The sequence below is a fragment of the Schistocerca piceifrons genome, chromosome 2, assembly GCF_021461385.2.
Source record: "Schistocerca piceifrons isolate TAMUIC-IGC-003096 chromosome 2, iqSchPice1.1, whole genome shotgun sequence".
In the NCBI taxonomy this organism is placed as follows: Eukaryota; Metazoa; Arthropoda; class Insecta; order Orthoptera; family Acrididae; genus Schistocerca; species Schistocerca piceifrons.
In genome coordinates this window covers 840,345,912-840,367,415 of record NC_060139.1, presented here as the reverse complement: position 1 = coordinate 840,367,415, position 21,504 = coordinate 840,345,912, and the positions used below count along the sequence as shown (strand labels likewise).

Here is a 21,504-nt window from a genome sequence, read left to right as displayed (position 1 = left end):
TGAACTTTGTTCAATGCGATTTCGAATAGGACACGGCATCCTGACCAATGGCTTCCTTCTCAGATGCGAAGAACCACCTACTTGTGATGCATATGGTGTGCTGATTACAGTTCGCCACATTTCAAGTGATCGTATTTTATGTAACGACAAAAGAGTACAAGCTGGTTTACTGACAAACCCGCCCTCAATTTTAGGTGATAATGAGCTGAACGTGGCACATGTTTACAATTTTATGTTTTGTCTTTTCTTCCACCTAAGCTTTTAGGTCAAAGCTTTTAGTATGTTAGAGGATGACTGGCTCATTCAGTTATTTTCATGATCCACCAATCTTCTTTTTAGAACTTGCCTCTTATCTTAGTGACTGTTCAGATCTGATGTAACTGTTTTTAGTGGTCTGCCTTGACTCACTTGCTCCACTGTACCGTTCAGAGGAATTGTCTATGTTTGTGTCATGTAAAAGAGTATGAGGGAGCTTATATGATCTCACACTGTATTTTAGGCTATCCCCATTTTGTGTGCTCAAGCTCCATGTGTCTCATCCAGTCAATCTCCAGGCACTGATGACCGTGATGTTGATTGTCCTAAAGATGCAATAACAACAACAAATGAGATATGAATTCTTTACTTATGATTTGTTTGTTTACTTTATTCTCATTCTTTTCTTCCCATGTAAGTCGCAACACTACATATCAAATACAAATATCTTGATGAACAGCTCTTATATCTTAATTTACTATACAAATAAATAGTTTAAAGAATAGTAAAAGCATATATTACAAATTTTAACACTGTACACAAACAATATATGATGAACAATACTGGTATTCAGTTTCCATGTGGATACTGTGCATACAAAACTGGTAACATATTTTACACATAGAACAAATTGTTTAATCTACATTATATTTACAACTAATTTTTTTCGCTCCCATATTCCATTCACTCGTCTATTACAACAGTAATAAATCCAACACCTTTATCAATAGCTAACTGTATGACATTTTTATGAAAATGGAATGACACAAATATCCTAATTGTCTTTCTTCATACGATTACTCGTCATTCTGTAAATAATGGAATCACGTCCAGGGTCCATAGTAGAAATAGCAGCTGGAAAAATTCAAACAGGTTCTTGAGAATTGCAAAAATTTAACAAACTGAATGCACATTAAACATAATAATATCTTGAGAAAATGAAACTAACTGCAAACACAAATTGTGAATTAGTACACCATTTGGGGGTACAGGGAAAGACTAAAACATCTGCCACAGTTACAATTTTCTGAAGTCATACCAAAATGTCACTACCTACCAGCTACTCCCATTTCCTCTTTCCCTTTCTACACCATACAAGATGCAAGAAATTCCATTTAGCTGACAATCACATGCACGGAGCAGTGGATGGCAGCCGTGGACACACCACACACCATTGACAAACCAGATGCGTATTTCTAGTCTACTACCGCAGTACTAAACTCAAAATGTATGAAAATAGATTTTGTTCTCATCCATGTCCCACAAGGAGACGCTGAAACTGGCTGCCATTGTTTCCCAACACATTTCTATCACCCACTGAAGAAATTATTCATCACATGATGTAATTCTCATTGACAAACTGGTTTAATTGACCCACAAATATTATCCTTGAGTTCCTGTAATGTGTGCAGATTTCATGTGTACTCTCTATCCTTTAGTGCTCTCCACACATAGAAAACACTTGGGGCTAGATCAGGACTTTGAGTGGGCCAGACATTGTTGCTAATGAGACACAGAATGCATAATGAATTGCATGCAGATGAACATTGGCCTTATGTGCCCTTGTCAAATCCTTTTGAAAAAAACCCACAGCTTTACTCTCTTTCACTCAGATCAGTAACAAATGGATCCAAAATGTTTCACACATATCCTTCACAGTTAACCGTGTCTTTAAAAAAAAAAAATTGGGCCTATTATTTTCCAATCATGAAGGCGTTCCCCTTTAAGCACAATAGGTCTATTGATGCTCCAATGTCTATTGTTTTATGGAATTAACATAGGTGTAAATGAAACCAAGCACCGACTGACTGAAAACAGACTGGGATAAGGATCCATTTTTCCATCAAGCACTTCTTTCAAAACTCCTTCGCAATATCTAACCCTGCACATGGGATCACCAGATTTAAGTTCTTGCACTACTGTTACAAAGCCCAAGTAACTTGGCAGGTCTTTTTACAGAGGTGCAAGAAATTTGAGTTTGCTGTGGAAGATGTGTACAAGACTTTTTAGGGGAATTTTCAAGGCAGTATGCAATGTCATTGAGATCAGCTTCTGTGAGCACTGCACATTGTTGTTTATGCTTTTTGTCATGAACACCTCCCATTTCACAAAATTTATTCACCAATTTGTGAATTACATTACAATCCAGAATTTGAACACCTGGACACTCCAGTTCAAACAATCTCTGGACAACATGAGCAGACACTGTACACACCTACTAATCATAAACTAACGCATATTGTGGAATTAATTTTGTCTTGCCATTGTAGCATTTGCAGACTACACTGCAACACTCGCTATGTTTGTTTCACTTTCCGAATGATATTGGCTGAAAAGATGCATAGTGCGGCATTAACAGGGATAAGGGTAACCCATTCGACTGGCCCGCAAACACGACCTCACGCACATAGTTATCAGATAAATGGAATACTCTAGACATTCACCCTTCGAACTTTCTAATTAGATCATACACACTTACCAACTCATCTCATTTTTAACAATTTTATTCTTTTTTTTCCTCCAACAGATTTCTACTTTAGCTTCATTTCACAACTTCATCAAAGAGCAAGCAACCAGTGAGACATCCCACACACATCAGCTGACTTCTTTCACCGCAAACAGATGAGTCTTCCATTGAAAATAAAAATATTCTGCTATAAAGCAGACAGTTACCATACACAACTCATCTTAGTGTCTTCCATTACCAATAACATTTATGTTCACTTATGGATACTGCTGCAGAGGACACACTAGATTCCCATCACTAATCTGGCAAAAGATCAAAGCTGTGGCCTTTCTCATTTACTTCTTAGCACTACAGTCCATGAAGCATTCAGGCCTCTAGTACTAAACTGGATTAACCTTCTGTCCTCAGATTTTTGGTCCTGCATTCGCTTTAAATCTCCTCCTATGTTTTCTAGGCTTTCCTCTAGCTATTTCTCTTCTTTCTCCTGGTTTGACTAGGAATATCTTCTTCACTATTTTTGCTTTTGGCATTCTTTCTACATGCTCTGTCCACTTAAATCTCTCTCTCTCTCTCTCTCTCTCTCTCTCTCTTTCTTTCTTTCTTTCTTTCTTTCTCTTTTTAACTTACTAGCACTCCTGCTTCCTCTTATAGGTGTTCATGTTCTTCATTCTAAGTGGACACATGTTCTCTGTTTTCGTATACTGGTACATACATCTTCCATAATTATGTGAAGAACAGTAAAACCATCACATCTTAATCCTTATATTGTCTATCTCCATTTCACTATTTCTACCCATTTCTTATTCGCCTTTATCTTTCCACCCCTCATTGTTTTTATAATTATCCATACACTTCTTTTTCATCTCAATCTTACTAGTAGATTACCCTTCTTTTCAATGGTGCTTGTCCGCAAACTGTTCCCCCTTATCTCTTAGATAACTGCCTCATTGTGGGATTGTGCTACTAGCTCATAGAGTCATTTTCTTGAATGAATCACAGACTTTCTCCCATATAGCTCACTGTTTATTTTATACCACCTGGGGTACCCTGGTTTGCTCAGGGAGTTTATATGAGATTGTGTGGTAGTTGGATTAGAAGGATAAACTTTGAAGTACAAGAGTTAAAATTTTTTATTGAAAACATATTCTAACTATTTACAATACTTGCTTATAAATAATATTTTTTATTTTGTTGTCCAGGGTGTACATGTACAAATTTTTCGAATTTCCTACACGAGAGCAAACTACGTATAGTTAACTGTGGGATAAGCAGGAGTTGCTGCCGCAATATTCTAAAGTTCATGCTTGTACTTTTAACTGTAAAACTGTAGGCTAAATCGATTGGAAATTGCAGTCCTTTAAATTGGAATGGCAGCTCAGTAGATATCAGTGGTATTCTATGGATAAATAGTGTGTCCCCCTTGTACTTTCCAGTTGTAAGTTTGGCTTTGCTCATTTTATTACTGACTGATGACCATCCTTGCTCCATTACATAGTTTTGATGAGTTGAGATTTCTGAGTAGTATGATCGGAGATCCAATTTTAAGTTGAAGACAGTGTAACGGTATTCCCGGTACTTGCAAAGAGTTTGGAAATTCTATAACGAAGTTCACACTTTCTTCAACATTTACCGTCGTGTCGATCAATTTGTGTATTCTGTCTTCTTCAGGAATTTTCTTTTTAATATTAAAGTTGGTATCGTCGACAATATTATTTTTAGTTGCCTAAATTTCACTTTCAAACAGCCAGTCCAGATTGGTATAACTGAACAATGTTAGGACATGACAGTGACAAATAGGAGCGGTGAGAGCAGATACCTGATGAGCTCTCACAGATATAGGGAAGTTGTCAGATAGTCCAGCAGCTGACTGTATCTGGCTCTTTGGGTTCTGGCACAGCAGCCTCACCCACCTAACATGCTCTTCAGGAGTAGAGCAAGCCAAATTAACTCGTGTGGCACTCGGTCAAAGGCCTTTTTGAGGTCAAGAAAGGCCAAGCGTAGATGTTTTTACTTCTCACAGTGCTTTTCGATAAGCAGGTGAGCTGCATGGATAGCATCTGTTGTCCCACAGCCCTTCACGAATCCACATTGATTGATGGAGAGACTAATATTTTGTCGGATCCTATTATCAATGATGCGTTCTAATACTTTCATGCTGTGTGACAAGGCATATTGGGCGGTAGTTGTTACATTCAGCTGGACTTCCTTTCTGCTTCCAAATTGGGACCGTTGTGCTACATGTCCAGTCAGTTGGAATCTTTCCCCCCTCAATGATATTAAAGTAATCCGTCAACCATTCAGCTGAATCCCAGTGTTTTGATTTCCACAAGTCTGCAGCAAGATCTTCTGGCCACTTTGCCTTTCCATTTTTCATTTTCCATAATGCTTCAACAACCTCATCCTTGGTGACTGGTGCAATGGATCCCTCTCCCGGAGTTAACACTGGAATTGGAGCATGTGGAAACTCCTCATTGCAAACTTCCTCTGAATATTTCCTCTATCACTCTGCTACTTTCTTTCTTTTGGTGATGAGTTTGCCTCCATCTTTGATTCCACAGGCACAAAATCGAAAGAAGCGGCGACAATGAGCCAAAACAGCAGACCCCATCAGCACGTGTGACAAACGCTACTGAAGAAGAAAAAGAATGTTTGGACAAATTTGTTTGATGAGTTTGTTTTCAGCAGTCGCTGTGTTGCAGAAATTACTGTTGAGTTTAATGACACTGGTTGTCTGGTCACCAGGATGTATGCCTTCACCCATTTGTAAAAGTTGTTGAGAAAAATGTGCTGCTGTTTCATCTTCCGATAGTTCAACAATCATATTTTTTGTTAGTCACAGTATTTGTATGTGTGGCCAGAGACACGACTTTTTTTTTAAGCACGCACTGATCTCACCGCTGGTGTTGACTTGGGGATATCTGGAAGCATTTGTCGAAAATCACTGGATAGTATGAGGAGAGCTCCTCCCATTACTTCAGGGTTTCCCCAGAAGTCTTATAATGTTCTGCCCATGGCATCAAGTGATTTTTATGTACCTTTGTGCACTTGTCTCAGAAGACTGTCATCCTTCCATAAGAGTGCCTGAAATGCTGGATGACGCCAGTGCAAGTGCATCGTGTTGTTTCGCGTGTATTTCCAACAGCAACAGATCAATTAGAAATGTTTTCCCAGTGCTGCCTGGCGCAGCCAAGTAAATAATCCCACCAGTATTGTCGTCGATCTGGTTCATGTATATTGTAGATTTCCTTTAGATTGTCGCTGAGGAGTTGTTTGTAGTGAACAATGTATTGAAGTAGTTTGTTGATGGTGTGGCTTTTTTCCTTGGTCATTTCAAAGTTTAGCACACTGGTAGCATTTTTCACAGTGCTTGCATCCCAAGTTGTACTAACTTCTGGTGCTTACTGCTAAATATTTTACTTCTAGGCAACTGAGTATTTCATGGAAGAAGTCATCGTTCAATTCGGTGATTAGTTCAGGATGAGCTTCCTCAGATTTGGTACAGTATGTCATCACTCACATACTCTCTTTGAAGGCTTCCCATAGCTGCTTTCGATTCAATGGGTTACATGTTAGACTTATGGCAACTAAGACTCATCTGTTCAGCTGAGGTTATGAGTGAGGCTTCTTATAGTGTTAATTTCCAGTGGATATCATATCCCAGTAGTTCTAACTGTTGGCATACTTCTCTATACATCTGGCATAGGTAATCGTCAACAGTCTTGCGTTTTCAGATGTACTGTGTATACTCAGCCCTAGTGTCCCAGTTTTCATGATTCCTGGATGTTCTCATTGTGTTCCACAAAACAATAGGTAGGGACGTCGACAGGTAGTAATGTTTTTGTGAATGGATTCATTTGGCACAGTTGGTAAAAAGCCGTTAATGTTGTGTTCTGAGATGGTTCACTTACAATTTTTCTGGCAAGCTTGCAGTTTTTCTGGTGGTGTCCTTTTTGGGAAGTAATCTCTCCATCCATTCTTCAAATGTACTGCTAGATGTTTCACAGTTGGTTTGCAGTTGTGTATGGCAAAACTGAAAATCCGCCACATTGCTTCGTTACTGTTTATGTATCTTCCCATGTGGTACGTGAGGATCTTGCTGTTTCTGTTTTGTTGTTCACCGTCTTTGGAAACTTGAAATACTGCCATGTCACTGTCTTTGTTCACATACTTACAGACATATTTGACAGATTTAGCTGAATTTCAGTATTGTACGCTTATGTGTGCTTTGAACGTTTTGGAAAGTAGTGTGCTACATGGTAATAACCATTGATTATCTGTTTCCAGTTTGTTGTTGCTTTCTATTCATATTTTTGCTGTGAAGCCATCGTTTTTGGGTTAACGGGCAGCACCAACAGTGGGGAATTCAGGAACATACCAAAAAGGCTTAAAATGGCACACAATCTTCAAGAACATTCCACAACATTCCTGAGTGTTCTGGAATGTTCCACAATGATCCGAGATGTTACAGGATGTTGCTGAACATTCTGGAAACTTCCTGAATGTTCCAGTCTATTCCTAATCATTCTAGAACATTCTGGATCATTGTGGAACATTCCAGAAAATTCTGGAAAGTTGTGGAATGCTCTCTGATGTCCTGGAATGTTCTAGCAGGTGAAACTTCCCAGCCCTTATATCTTAAAGTATAGCCTTCAGGCAGAAATGGGAAACTTCTTCATGGATGGGGGATGGAGGGCTACCTACCACACCATATAACTCCCTTGATCATAGTGGACTCATTTCCGAGTTTTAGCAGCACGCACACTGTACACTTTTATAATATATATTTATTACTGCTGCTCACTTGGACATATGACAACACAATTTATCACTGTGTAGCTGAAGGAATAAGTAGAGGATAACTGTGAAATGAAGGAATAGCGCAAAACAATTTTACTTGTGGTTGGCACAATTCATACATAAGCGCACCCACTTGAAGGTTAAAAAGGAAACTTGTGTTAAGTAAAGAGTTTAAGACCACAATAATAATACAAGATTTTAAACATGGCTCAAACAGCAACTTCACGGTAAATGATAATAGTTTTATCAGAATAAAATTTCACTTTAGAAAACAATAAACTTGTGGGATAGGAATCTGCCCAGTATTTTTAATATTGCCAGTAAGACACATATACAAGTAAATGAAACTATCTTAGTTTTCTGAACTGTTTCTTGCTACCTCAAGGAGGAAAGACGGATAGGTTTGGGAAAACAAAGCTGGAAGTTCAGATTCCTCAAACCTCACCAATAGAGGGATCCATTTGTTCTGACTTAGAGAAAAAGACCTACAGAAAGGGAACAGATACTTCCAAAAGTCAGGATAGTTTTTTGTAATTTTTGTGGCCTTATCAACAGTACTGAAAATTTCCCCTCTTGAAGGTAAGCATGAGCCAGTAATTTTGTCTTTTAATTTAATCATAGTAGCTCGTTATTCATCATGAATATTTTACTCACAGTAACTAAATATTGAAAAATTACTTACTTGATATGGCAATCAAAGAGAACACAAATGCGACCATGAACCACAGAATAATATTAAATATTACTGGATAATTTTCTGAGTAATCCTTAGAAAGATTCTTTGGCTTGGTCCAATTGACTGGCAGGTCCTGCAAGCAAAAAGAATGTATTAGGTGAACACACATTTGTCAAAACAATTTGGGGATATGTGAAGGCATTGTTGCACATCCAGGGCAGATAACATATGTCTGACAATTTTCATATTCATTCAGAATTGTCAAAGGAAGGAGGATATATTGTTTCACTCACTTGCACTTAACAAATATACAGGCAAGTTGGTCATTTTCCTAACACTATTTTTGCAAGTCACTGGTGTTCACTACTGCAAGAGTACCGACTACTACCTCACAATTCCTTTATTCCTCTTAAAATGTTTGTTAATCATCACAGTCCAAAAACGACAAGTTTCATAAATACAGGAGGCAGAAAAAAATGGCATATGCTACCTATTACTCATCCATAGCATGGTGGACTTTTTTTAAAAAGAGAGAGAGAGAGAGAGAGAGAGAGAGAGAGAGAGAGAGAGAGAGAGAGAGAGAGAGAGAGAGAAGTATGCAGTCACAGAAGACTTACCATCTATTCGGCGATTTCAAGGGCTCACAAATTAAAACAACATATCTAAAAGTTCCATATCTACTCCACACAAAAATTTCTCAACAGACTGCACTACAAGCAAATAGTGAACTTAGCAAATACTGAACTTAGTTTATCACATTCATAGGTTAAGTAGTCTTAACAAAAATTAAGTTAACAACTACCTTGCAATAACAGTAGAATGCGCGCGCGCGCGAGAGAGAGAGAGAGAGAGAGAGAGAGAGAGAGAGAGAGAGAGAGAGAGAGAGAGAGAGAGAGAGATTTTTTTTTTTGTAGTTTCAGGGCTCACAACCACAGTGGTCATTAGTGCCCAGACTAAAGTATGAATGCACTGTGAGGCACAAGGTTAAAACAGCAACTAAAAAGGACAACACTATAAAAGGCACATTAACAGGCAAGGGATTAAAAGAAAACAGCATAATCAAATGTCCTTAGACAGGTTTGTCAAGTGGATAAAACGAAGAACATGAGCAGCTGCTCCTGGGTCATCCGCTAAAATGTCATAGAGTACATGGCAAGCCAAGGTCAATGCGCAGTGTATTAAAATTCGGACAGGATGTTAAAATGTGGTGTGGTCAGCAATTGCCCACATGCGCAGAATGGCGCCGCAGCTGTCAGCAGATGGTGATGGCTGAACCGGCAGTGTCCAATCCGTAATCCGGCCAAAACGACCTCCTCCCGTCGACAAAAGCGTGAAGAGGTCGTCCAAGCCATGGGGAGAGGTTTCAAGGCCCGAAGCTTGTTTTCAGTAAGTGTAGACCAATCGGCCTGCCACAGCGATAAAATGTGCTGACAAATGACCCTGCTAACATCAGATGAAGGCACACAACAAAAAGCTGTCCCAAGGCTGGAGGACCACAGCCTTGGCCGTGGCATCTGCAGCTTCGTTCCCAGGGACACCGACATGGCCAGGAACCCACATAAAGGTAACCGGAGAACCATCGTCTGACAGCTGCTGAAGAGAGCGTTGGATCCGGTGCACGAACGGGTGAACCGGATACAGATCACTGAGGCCCTGGATGGCGCTCAGGGAATCAGAGCAGATGACATAAGCAGAATGTCAGCAGCGGCAGATGTAAAGAACAGCCTGATAGAGGGCAAATAGCTCAGCTGTGAAGACTGAACAATGGCAATGGAGCCTGTATTTGAAACTGTGTGCCCCGACAATAAAAGAACACCCGACACCGTCATTGGTCTTAGAGCCATCTGTATAAATGAAGATTGTATTCATGAACTTCGAAAGAACATCTACAAACCGCGAGCGGTATACCGAAGATGAGGTAACCTCCTTTGGGAGCGAGCTGAGGTCAAGGTGAACGCAAACCTGAGCCTGGAGCCAAGGTGGCGTTTGGCTCTCGCCCACTCTAAAGGCTGCAGGGAGTGAAAAATCAAGGTGCTGAAGGAGGCGATGAAAGCGAACTCCAGGGGGTAGCAGGGCAGATACATACAACCTGTATTGACAGTCGAAAGAGTCATCAAAAAAAAGGGACCATAAGACAGGTGGTCGGGCATTGATAATAGCCGACAGGCATACTGACAAAGCAGTATATCGCGCCGGTAGGTTAGTGGCAATTCACCGGCTTCAGCATGAAGACTCTCGGCGGGACTAGTATAGAAAGCTCCGATAGCAAGACGTAACCCCCGATGTTGTATAGAGTTGAGGCGGCGTAAGATGGACGGCCGTGCAGAGGAGTATACAAAGCTCCCATAATCCAGCTTTGAGCGGATGGACAACCGTGCAGAGGAGTATACAAAGCTCCCATAATCCAGCTTTGAGCGGATGATCGACCGATATAGGCGAAGTAGGACGGTTCGATCTGCTCCCCATGACATACCGCTGAGAACACGGAGGACATTTAGGGAACGGGTACAACGGGCAGCCAAATAAGAGACATGTGGAGGCCAGCTAAGTTTCCTGTCAAATGTAAGACCTAAAAATTTTGCTGTCTCCACAAATGTGAGAGTAACGGGACCGAGATGTAAGGACCGTGGGAGAAACTCTTTGTAGTGCCAGAAGTTAATACAGCCCGTCTCCTTGGCAGAAAAACAGAAGCCATTGGCGACACTCCAGGTGTATAAAGACGGCCAAGACAACGCTGAAGGCAGGGCTCCAGGAAACACGTACGCTGCGCACTGCAGTAGATGGTAAAATTGTCCACGAAAAAGAAGCCTGATACATCAGCTGGGAGGTAATCCATTACTGGATTGATTGCTATGGCGAAGAGAGCAACGCTCAAAACTGAGCCCTGTGGCACCCCTTTCTCCTGGTGAAAGGCGTCGAACAGGACAGAACCCACACATACCCTGAACTGTTGATCCATTAAAAATGCAAGAATAAAAAGAGGGAGGCGACCGCGAAGGCCCCATGTATGCATGGTGCGGAGAATGCCCGCCCTCCAACAGGTGTCTTAAGCCTTCCTCAAATCAAAGAACACAGCCACTGTCTGGCGCTTCCACAAGACGTTATTCATAATGAAGGCTGACAAGGTAACTGGATGGTCAACAGCAGAGCGGCGCCTACGAAATCCACATTGGACATTGATAAGTAGGCGTCGAGATTCGAGCAGCCAAACCAAACTAGAGTTAACCATGCGTTCCATCACCTTACAGACACAGCTGGTAAGGGAAATGGGTCGATAACTAGAAGGCAAGTGCTTGTCCTTCCCCGGCTTAGGAATCGGGGCAACAATAGATTCGCGCCAGCATGTGGGAACATGACCCTCAATCCAGATGCGATTATAAGTACGAAGGAGAAAACCTTTACCCGCAGGAGAAAGGTTCTTCAGCATCTGAATATGAATAGAATCAGGCCCCAGAGCGGAGGATCGTGACCGGGCAAGTGCATTTTCGAGTTCCCGCATGGTGAATGGGGCATTATAACCTTCATGATTCGAGGAGCAGAAGTTAGGTGGTCTTGCCTCCTCTGCCTGTTTTCGGGGGAGCAAGGCAGGGGGGTAATGAGTGGAGCTCGAAACCTCTGCGAAAAATCGGCCGAAGACATTGGAGACATCCTCAGGGGCCACAAGGACATCATTCGCAACCGTCAAGCCAGAAACTGGTGAGTGGACCTTAGCGCCAGATAGCCGGCACAGGCTACCTCAGACAACAGAAGAGGGAGTAAAACTGTTGAAGGAGCTTGTGAAAGCAGCCCAGCTGGCTTTCTTGCTTTCTTTAATATCACAATGACACTGCGCATGTAATCGTTTATAATTACTACAATTCGCCATCGTAGGGTGGCGCTTGAAGGTGCATAAAGCACGTCGATGCAGTTAAAGCATCTCTACATGCTGCGGTCCACCAGGGGACTGGTACGTGAGGTGGAGAAGAAGTAGTATGAGGGATGGAATATTCAGCAGCAGTGAGAATGACTTCCGTGAGGTGTGCGACCTGACTATCGCAACTTGCGAAGTTTTGATCCTGAAATGTCGCCCTGGAAGAGAAGGGCCCCAGTCTGCTTTGGAGATGTTCCAACTAGTTGAGCATGGAGATGGGGTATGATGCAGGAGATGGATAACATACTGGAAATGATCGCTCGAATACGTATCAAAGTGCGTATCACTCAAACCGGCGTGCAAGTTGGGTAGTGCATATAGAGAGGTCTAAATGGGAATAGGTGTGAGATGTGTCCGAAAGAAAAGTAGGGACACCAGTATTGAGGCAGACAAGATTGAGGTGGTTGTAAAGGTCTGCTAACAGGGAGCCTCTTGGGCAGGATGCTGGAGAGCCCCAAAGGGGATGGTGGGTATTGAAGTCTCCAGTCAACAAAAATGGTGCAGGTAGCTGAGCAACAATTTGCATCATGTCTGCCCTAGTAACTGCAGACAACGATGGAGTGTAAATAGTACAAACGTAAAATATAAAAGTGGGGAGAGTAATTCGGACGGCAAATGCCTGCAGATCGGTGTGCAATGTGATGGGATCATAGTAGATATCATCCTGGACCAGCAACATAACCCCTCCATGAGCTGGAATACCTGCCACAGGGTGTAGGTCAAAACGCACAGAGGCATAGTGTGCCAAGTCAATTCGATGACATGGGCGTAGCTTCGTATCCTGGAGAGCTATTACAAGCTGACAGTGCAAGTGTAGCAGCAACTTTAAGTCCTCTCGGTTGGAGAGAATGCTGCGAATATTCCAACGAAGAAGTGCCATCGTGAGAAGAAAAAGAAAAAGGAGAAGCAAGAAGGGGTCACCTTGAAGGCCGCTGAGGACCTGGCTTAGAGCGAGCACTGCTGGCGCTATCAATAGGTGGAGTGTCATTGTCCATTTTTTCCAATAGGTTCATCGGCCACCATGTTAAGATGGCCAGGAGGGGGAGCTTCCTCCGCTGGTGAACGGCCAGATGTTCAGCTACCAGCGGTGCGGCCAGGCGAAACGGATGACGGCCTGGGGCGGCAACTGCTGGGTGGCGCAGGAGAAGAAACGCGCCTAGGCGGAGAAGGAGAACTTTGCTTCCTATGAGCCTTTTTGGAAGGTCGTTCAGTCGAAGTACTGGTCGATCGCTGGGAGTTCGGGGTACGTAGGAAGTCTTCATGGGACGGTTCCTTCTCGAAGACCCGTGCACCTGACTTCTGGGTCTTAGTCTTGGCAGAAGCTGATGAAGGTGCTTGTGTCTTAGGGGTGATGGGAGGAAGAGGAGACGTTGACCGGGTGATCTTAGCACTGGCCGAACGGACGACTGTAGTGCTAAAGGTCAGATCGCATGTCTGTGTCGACACCTCCCTGGTAGGCCGATGAGAGGGGAGAACAGTACTGTATTTCCCCGTTGGGAGCAGTGTGGGCTTTCTACAAGCAAATAGCTTGCGAGCAGCCGAGGTGGACACTTTCTCTTTGACCCGAGTTTCCTGTAAAGAGCGTTCATCCTTGTAGATGGGACAGTCACGGGAGGACGCTGCATGGTCACCCTGACAGTTCACGCAACGAGGAGATGGAGGTGGACAGTCACCCTCATGGGCGTCCCTGCCACAAGTGACGTATTTAGCCACATTAGAACAAGACTGGCGCGTGTGATTAAAATGCTGACACTGGTAGCAGCGCACAGGTGTCGGGACATAGGGGCGAACAGAAATAACCTCATAGCCCGCTTTGATGCGTGACGGCAGCTGAACACTATCAAAGGTCAAGAAAAGTGTCTGGGTCGGTACAAGGTCATTGTTGACCCTTTTCATGAGCCTATGGACAGCCGTCACGCCCTGCTCAGCGAGGAAAGACTGAATCTCCTCGTCAATCAATCCGTCGAGTGATCTAGAATATACCACACCACGCGACGAATTCAAAGTGCGGTGAGCCTCCACCCAGACAGGGAACGTGTACAGAGTGTGGCCCGAAGGAGTTTTTGTGCTTGAAAGGCACTCTCAGTTTCTAACAACAAGGTACCGTTACACATCCTGGTACAAGACTTGACAGGTCCGGCTATGGCATCTACGTCCTTCTGAATAATGAAAGGGTTGACAGATGAAAAATCCTTTCCGTCCTCAGACCTAGAAACTACGAGGAACTTTGGGGCAGGCGGTAGTACTTTTGTCACTGGTGGCTGGTCAAGTTTCCATTTTTGGGCAGAAGTCGAGAGAGAAGAAGAGAAATCCACTGCGGAGGAATCCCCCATGATTGCCAGCATCTCCGATGGCACTCTCCTTCCTTGTGGGGACCCTCTCAGAGGGCGCTCCCACCTTAGGTGAATGTTTACACCTCAGCTCACACCTCCCGAGAAACGGACGGAGGGACCAATCGGCATGGTCGGAATGTGTCAGCTCAGACAATCACTCCTCCATGGGCTTGGCCTTTACCAGGGGGTACGTGCGTGCCTTACTTGTCTAACCAGGGCAGGGAATTACGCGTTACCCCGACACTGGCTACATGTGTGAACACGAACACCTGGGTTGGCCTTGAGGCACGCACTAGGGGGGTGGGGGGGGGGGGGGAGAAAAGGGAGAGAGGGAGAGAAAGGACAGACTGTCTCAAATGCCGAGGCGGAGACCATAGGGTGGACAAGGAGGCAAGGAGAAGAAGGCAAGGTAAAAAGTAAGGAAGACAGTGATGGAGAAGGACAAAGAAAGGAAACAAACAAAAGAAGGAAGAAACCAGAATAAGTGAAAAACCAAAATGACCACAAATGTAAGTCATGGAACCGTCCGTCTCCGGACGCAGGCGCAAACAACCCCCTTGAGGGGGAGGGACTCCTTTTACTCGCCTCTTACAACAGGCAGGAATACCTCGGGCCCATTCTAAACCCGGACCCGCAGGGGGAGGGGGGGAAGAGAGAGAGACAAAGAGAGGTTACAATAGACTTACTGCTGGTTCCGCTATCTGGCGGGCTCTCCTAGTGTGGCTAACATCACTTGTTAATGCTGCTACTATAACCTGGAACATAACACACACAATTTCATTTAATGGCTGGTATGTATCAAGACATAGAATTGTCTTGTAGGTCTGATCAGCAATTCAATATCAATTAAGAATGTATTTTACAATGAAAGTTGAATTCAGAAAGTGGCAGTTAAAAGCGATACTCCAGAATAAATACAGTTATAATGTCTTACAACGCAAAATTAACAAGAGACACAAAAAGAAAAATCACAAGTATGACTGGTACTATTTAATGTTTTGTTGTTGAACATTCAGTCTTTTTGATGTGCCCTATTTATCTTGAAACTGAAAATAACTGAATAGGAGGTTATAATTTCAATTAGGGACGCTAAGGGATGAAAAAGAAAGTGGGACATAGGAAAAGGTAAATGACAGTGAGAGAAGAGGAGCTACAGTTTGAAAAAGCTCATTCACTGCACAGCTATTAAAACCTTAAAAAACAAAAATTTTGTATGTAGGACGCTGTCAACTCTAAACATACATGACGACATTCTATTGGCACATTCCATTAGCTACAGAATCTAGAAAATATAATGAACTTCTTTATGCTGCTAAAAGTTCATCTTTTAGACAGTGTGTCACCAGTGAGTGAAATGTGTTTCTTGTCAACTCTGGAAATAACAAATGTTATGAGAAAAGAAAATAACAGAACTACTAGGATTCAATATAGCAGATCAGATAAAGGTTTGACAGATTCTGTCTTGTAAAACAGCATGACTGTGCAAATTTAAAATCAGCACATGTCTTCAATTCATTATATTAAGTTGGATCATTCAAAATTAGAAAAGTTTCTAATCCTGGGACCTATGTGTGGCACCACTGTGAAGTTTACACCTTGCAAACTGCAGCAGTTGAAAAGAAAACTGCCTTCTGCATGCTGCATGTTAGTTCTCTTTGTTTTATCTTACTTGGGTGCACAAATAAATAAAAAATTAATGTGCAATGTGAAAGGCATTTTTCTTTTAAACTGCAGCACTTCATATACAGCTGTTGCGAAAATGTTCACCACTAGAAATTTGTTTACAACTTGTGTTCAGGCCAAAGACTTTGATAGATCATACGGCTTGTGACACAAAATGCTAATGTGTAGATACACTGGAACATTCCATAATACTTAGAACTTTTATCACATAATTATTTGATAAACCTGTATTTTTAATCTGTGTACATACGAATATTCCCATGTGCTGAGGGAACAAGTAGAGTTACTAACGTGATCACATAGTATGCTAGAATTAAGGTATCTTATTTCAATATTATAGAAAGGATAGATTGTTACCCACCATACAGCAGAGATGCTGTGTCACACATAGGCACAACAAAAAGATTGTTAAATGAGTAAGCCTTTGGCCAAAAGGCCTTCCGAATTACCACACACTCAACTCACACACGACTGCAATCTCAGGCATCTGTAGCCACCACTGTGGCTATAGTTGCCCGAGACTGCACTTGTGTGTGCGAGTTGTGTTTGTGCATGCAAGTGTGATCTATTTTTGACGAAAGCCTTACTGGCTGAAAACTTTGTGACAGTCTTTTTGTGGTGCCTATCTGTGACTCAGCATCTCTGCTATATGGTGAGTAACAACTTCCCTTGTCATAATATTGTATCACGAGACGGATGGACGCAGTGTATCTGCAAGCCACGATAGCATTAAACACCATATCAACACCTGATGCTTGAGAATTTATTCCATGTCATCGGTTCCTGGCTTGGAAATATGGTGTGTGCCACAGAGGAAGACTTGCTGGGACACTGTCTATGATGTCACAGGAACAACAGAAAACTACTTATGTGGATATTCTCAATTGGTATCTGTTAGTTAAGGCAGACTGTTCTTCGACTTCACCGTTATCAATATTTTTGTCATGTTCCGAATAATTTAACAACTTTGTAACAAACTGTTGTTATAAACAAGAGCATAATTTTTGAGATGTCATTAAATACATATCACTTTGTACTTTATTAGTTTGGGGATTCTGGCACATTCAATTGAGAAATGGTGGTAATGTCACTTGGAAAAGGGGGTTGAGGGTTCAAATTTGACGTGTCAAACTTCTGATTGGCTATACGATAGTGAAATTTGCTAAACTATCAGTAATAAAGTAGGTATCAAGCACATATTGTTATATCTATGCAGAGGGATGGTGCATCAAGCTGGATGATCACCAAAGCCAAAGTCATTGCTGTAATCACAGGTTAATTTGATGGTGGGAATGCTTTCACTGCTAAATGTTAGTAGTGCCCAGTGTGACACTGGAAGGATCTAGTTCTCACATGGAGGGCTTGTGTTGACATGTTTGGCAGCAGAGGGCAATCCCACAGACGTCAGCAGGCCAGTGCTATCACTGATGACATCACATGAGTGAACAGAACCATAGTGAACACTTAAATCATGCCATCCAAGTAGATTGCAAACTATCAAAAACTATACACGTGTGCAGCTTCTACATTTCTATTTTTATAAAGGAGCTTGACTTTATTAATCATTTATGTAGATCGTTCACACTACAGTATTTTTCAGAGAAAATGTATATAAGCATCATCCATATCAATGATATTAAAAAAGAAAGGAAATAAATGAGAAAGGGAGAATAAATATGAACACACAGGAGGTATAGTTATCCAGACTATCTGATTCTTATTAACCATAATAAAAAACAATTAGGTTTTCCTTAAAAGCTCATATTTATTAAAATTATATTTTTTTGCAAAAACGCTGTTCGTCTCAGCCAAATATCAAACTGAATGAACTTTACTGTTGTGGTAAGTAAGAGATTTAACCAGTATTAAGCAGTTTTTATTTAGGCAGTGATGAAAGCCCTATCTGAAAACCCATTTCACAACATACCCATTATAAGCCACTTGCAGGCCACACTGAAAACTCTGCTAACAGTTCACGCTGGTTAAATATTTTCTTTTTGCACCAATTATTTTGGCTTTTAAGCTTTTTCAGCTATTTATAAAACTACTGGTGCCACAAAACTTTGAGACTGGAAAATTTCTTTCAAGGTCTACACTTCTTGTGTCCAAAACTTTTCCTTCATCTGACAAAATGCTCACTGCAGAGCATATAATACCGACTTCAGTACTCATGTGCGATACTTATCCATGCTCATAAATGTGATTTCTTTCATACATTCATTTTTTTTCCATTTTGCCAATGAATTATAAAAATTTTAACTTAGCGTCATTTCATAGTTTTTGTTTTTCTTATGCTGTTCTAACCCTTTCATGATAAATAACAGACTTCAAATGCTGCGTAGAAAAGGGAAGGATCTGTTAAATATGTGACAGGAAGTAAGGAGTTATGGAGGTTGTATACCATGAATGTTTCTGCTCAAAATTCTGAGGATACAATTAGATACTAACTGCTCAAAATTTTAATCATCTGGATAGATTACTATGTGAGAAGAAACATGTCAAACCTTCTAGTTTCAGCCTTACCTGACCATCATATGAGTTAATAAATCCTTTTTTCAAATGAATTATTGCATCTCTAAGTAGCTGCTTTGCCTCGTCAGCTGCAGGAGAGTCTTCTCCATGCAAATCAATGACAGGATGAAGTCCGGAGAACACAATCCAATACAGGTCTGGCAACCCATCTCTCAGATCTTCATTTTCTACGTATTCCTGCATATTATGAAACTAGTATTTAGTACAGATTTCTGATATGTTCTGATTACTATTGTAACTTTTGAATTCATTAGCTTTTTATTTATTTGACAATTCTCTAGCTAATTAATAGAAATGATTCAATTAATTATATACAAGATTACTTTCTTTCAGTCTAAGAAGACTCATTTTCAAACTAAGTGGCTGTATGTCAGGTTACAGGTCCTTTCCCCCTCATATCCAGTATTCATTACTGACTGTAAATAGATCAAAGTGCAATACCTTTCTACAGTCTAAATTCTTTCAGTAATATCTGGCCACCTAGTCAATTCATGATACATTACAGATGGAACACACACTCATTTACACACAATTTCTGAGAGATCCACACATGTTCTTGCCCAGCCATTGTTTAAGAACATCTTTCCAACATTATATAAGTATATAGTTTTTAAGAAAATTCAATATTCTTGTAACACACTACCATCTTTCTTAAATGATTTACAGTTACCAGTTACGTTAATACTTAATGTTTCTCACCTTTTCACCCAAATTATTCAGCAGATGAAGCTGTCTGAGAAATTCCACATCTTCAGTGTTGCTATCATCAAGATATGTAACAGGAAAGTCAGTTGGATTCAACAGATCAGTTTCTTCATCAGAAGCAGTGCTCACCTAAAACAAAAATAATATTTATTATATGAACTTTTTAAAAATCAGGAATGAAAAATTAACGACATGGCTGTCACAGTTTGGATGGGTTTCTCTGACAAACAAAAATAAGGAAAAGCTTCCAATTCTTGATGTAGAGCTGTCATGCTATTTGTAGACTTATTTTACATTTGTTTAAGAAAGAACAGATCTTCAAGCCAATAAAAAAAATTGAAAGAAAGAAATTTTACTGCATAGGACTTTCCCTGTCGATTTTAAAAAGGCAGATTGTTAACCACCTCATGTGGATGAGGTTCTGTATTGCGCTCCACTATTTCTGCTGTTTTTAATAGGATAAACTGGCACTACAGTGCTCATCTCTGCCACGCTAGTAGCTTTCACTAAATCAGATAAATGCTAAATATGTGCTTTTTGTATTCTTGTGTATGTATGCAAGCTAACTTTATGGTTTTTTTTCTTAATTTAAAAGTGGGACCGCATGTCGGGTAAATTCACTTCGAAATTCTCAATTTTAACTTTTTTTGAACAAACAAAGTGTGCTTCCCCATTATTTTCAATTGAATATATCAAAAATCTTCTATGTGTCACAATACACTGTATTTTTTACTGTCAAAACGTGGAAAAAAAACAAAAAACCTAATTGTTACTACACACCAGCTCCAACAAACATTTACACATGCCAAAAATTTTGGCAGTAGTATCCTCATTCAGACAATTGTTCCCTGTACGTGTGTACATGTGTTCAATGTACATGTGTACATGATTAAATATACCTTTTTGTGACTTTTTAGAAACTTTTGAGCATGTAATCTGTTTCCTCATAAATTGATGGTTATGAGCAACAGATGTGCGCTCTCCAAAGTTTTGCAGTATCTGTAATATCTGGTCTGTAAGAATGTTCCCCATTAATTGCAATGTAGTACTTCCATATATTTTCCACTGTTTGTTCTATGGAAATGTACACAAGTTCATGATTGCAATGTAAATATAGCTCTTAAGTCAACTCCTGTGGCATAATATTGTGTTCTGTAAATATTATAGCTGTCACATCACATTACATTATATTCAGCATCTGCATTCCGCAGCTGTGTACATTTTCTGCATTTGTCAAAATGATCTGCTACTTTTGAATTTGTTACACAAAGTTCTTACTTTTGTCGTAACACAATTACTCTGAGTGGTAAAGCTTCAGTTCTTAAAATGAAATTTTATTCTTCTTAACATAATGGATCCAAAAATTAAGATATAGCCAGTAATCTTAGTTTAAAGTTATTTACTATTATTTTTTAAAGAGCACTGTAGTAGTTACAATGCAGTCCCAACGATAATGTTGTTCTCCGGGAAGGGACGAGTTAATTGCTGTTTGGATACAACTGAAAATCCTTGATTATGGTCAAGAGATTGTTATTAGGAGAAAGAAAACTGGTATTCTACGGATCGGAGTGTGGAATATCAGATCCCATAATCAGGCAGGTAGGTTAGAAAATTCAAAAAGGGAAATGGATAGGTTAAAGTTAGATATAGTGGGAATTAGTGAAGTTCAGTGGCAGGAGGAACAAGACTTCTGGTCAGGTGAATACAGAGTTATAAATACAAAATCAAATAGGGGTAATGCAGGACTAGGTTTAATAATGAATAGGAAAATAGGAATGTAGTTAAGCTACTACAAACAGCACAGTGAACGCATTATTGTGGCCAAGACAGATACGAAGCCCACGCCTACCACAGTAGTAAAAGTTTATATGCGAACTAGCTCCGCAGATGAAGAGATTGATGAAATGTATGATGAGATAAAAGAAATTATTTCGGTAGTGAAGGGAGACGAAAATTTAATAGTCATGGGTGACTGGAACTCTATAGTAGGAAAGGGAAGAGAAGGAAACGAAGTAGGTGAATATGGAATAAGAGTAAGGAATGAAAGAGGAAGCTGCCTGGTAGAATTTTGCACAGAGCATAACTTAATCATAGCTAACACTTGGTTCAAGAATCATAAAAGAAGGTTGTATACATGGAAGAAGCC

The 21,504-nt window shown here is 40.8% G+C and overlaps 1 protein-coding gene across 1 annotated transcript in view; it reads right to left on the bottom strand.

Annotated features, from left to right (window-relative positions):
- Positions 1-625: 625 nt before the first annotated feature.
- Positions 626-21,504, bottom strand: part of LOC124776529 (ATPase H(+)-transporting accessory protein 2-like) — a 77,616-nt gene continuing 56,737 nt past the window's right edge. Inside the window, exons 4-8 of the mRNA XM_047251555.1 lie at positions 19,353-19,487; positions 18,645-18,830; positions 15,125-15,193; positions 8,202-8,328; positions 626-1,110 (exon numbers count right to left, since the gene is read on the bottom strand). Of these exons, the coding sequence (XP_047107511.1) occupies positions 1,031-1,110; positions 8,202-8,328; positions 15,125-15,193; positions 18,645-18,830; positions 19,353-19,487 (597 nt within the window). The 3' untranslated portion in view covers positions 626-1,030. The remainder of the gene's footprint in view (positions 1,111-8,201; positions 8,329-15,124; positions 15,194-18,644; positions 18,831-19,352; positions 19,488-21,504) is intronic.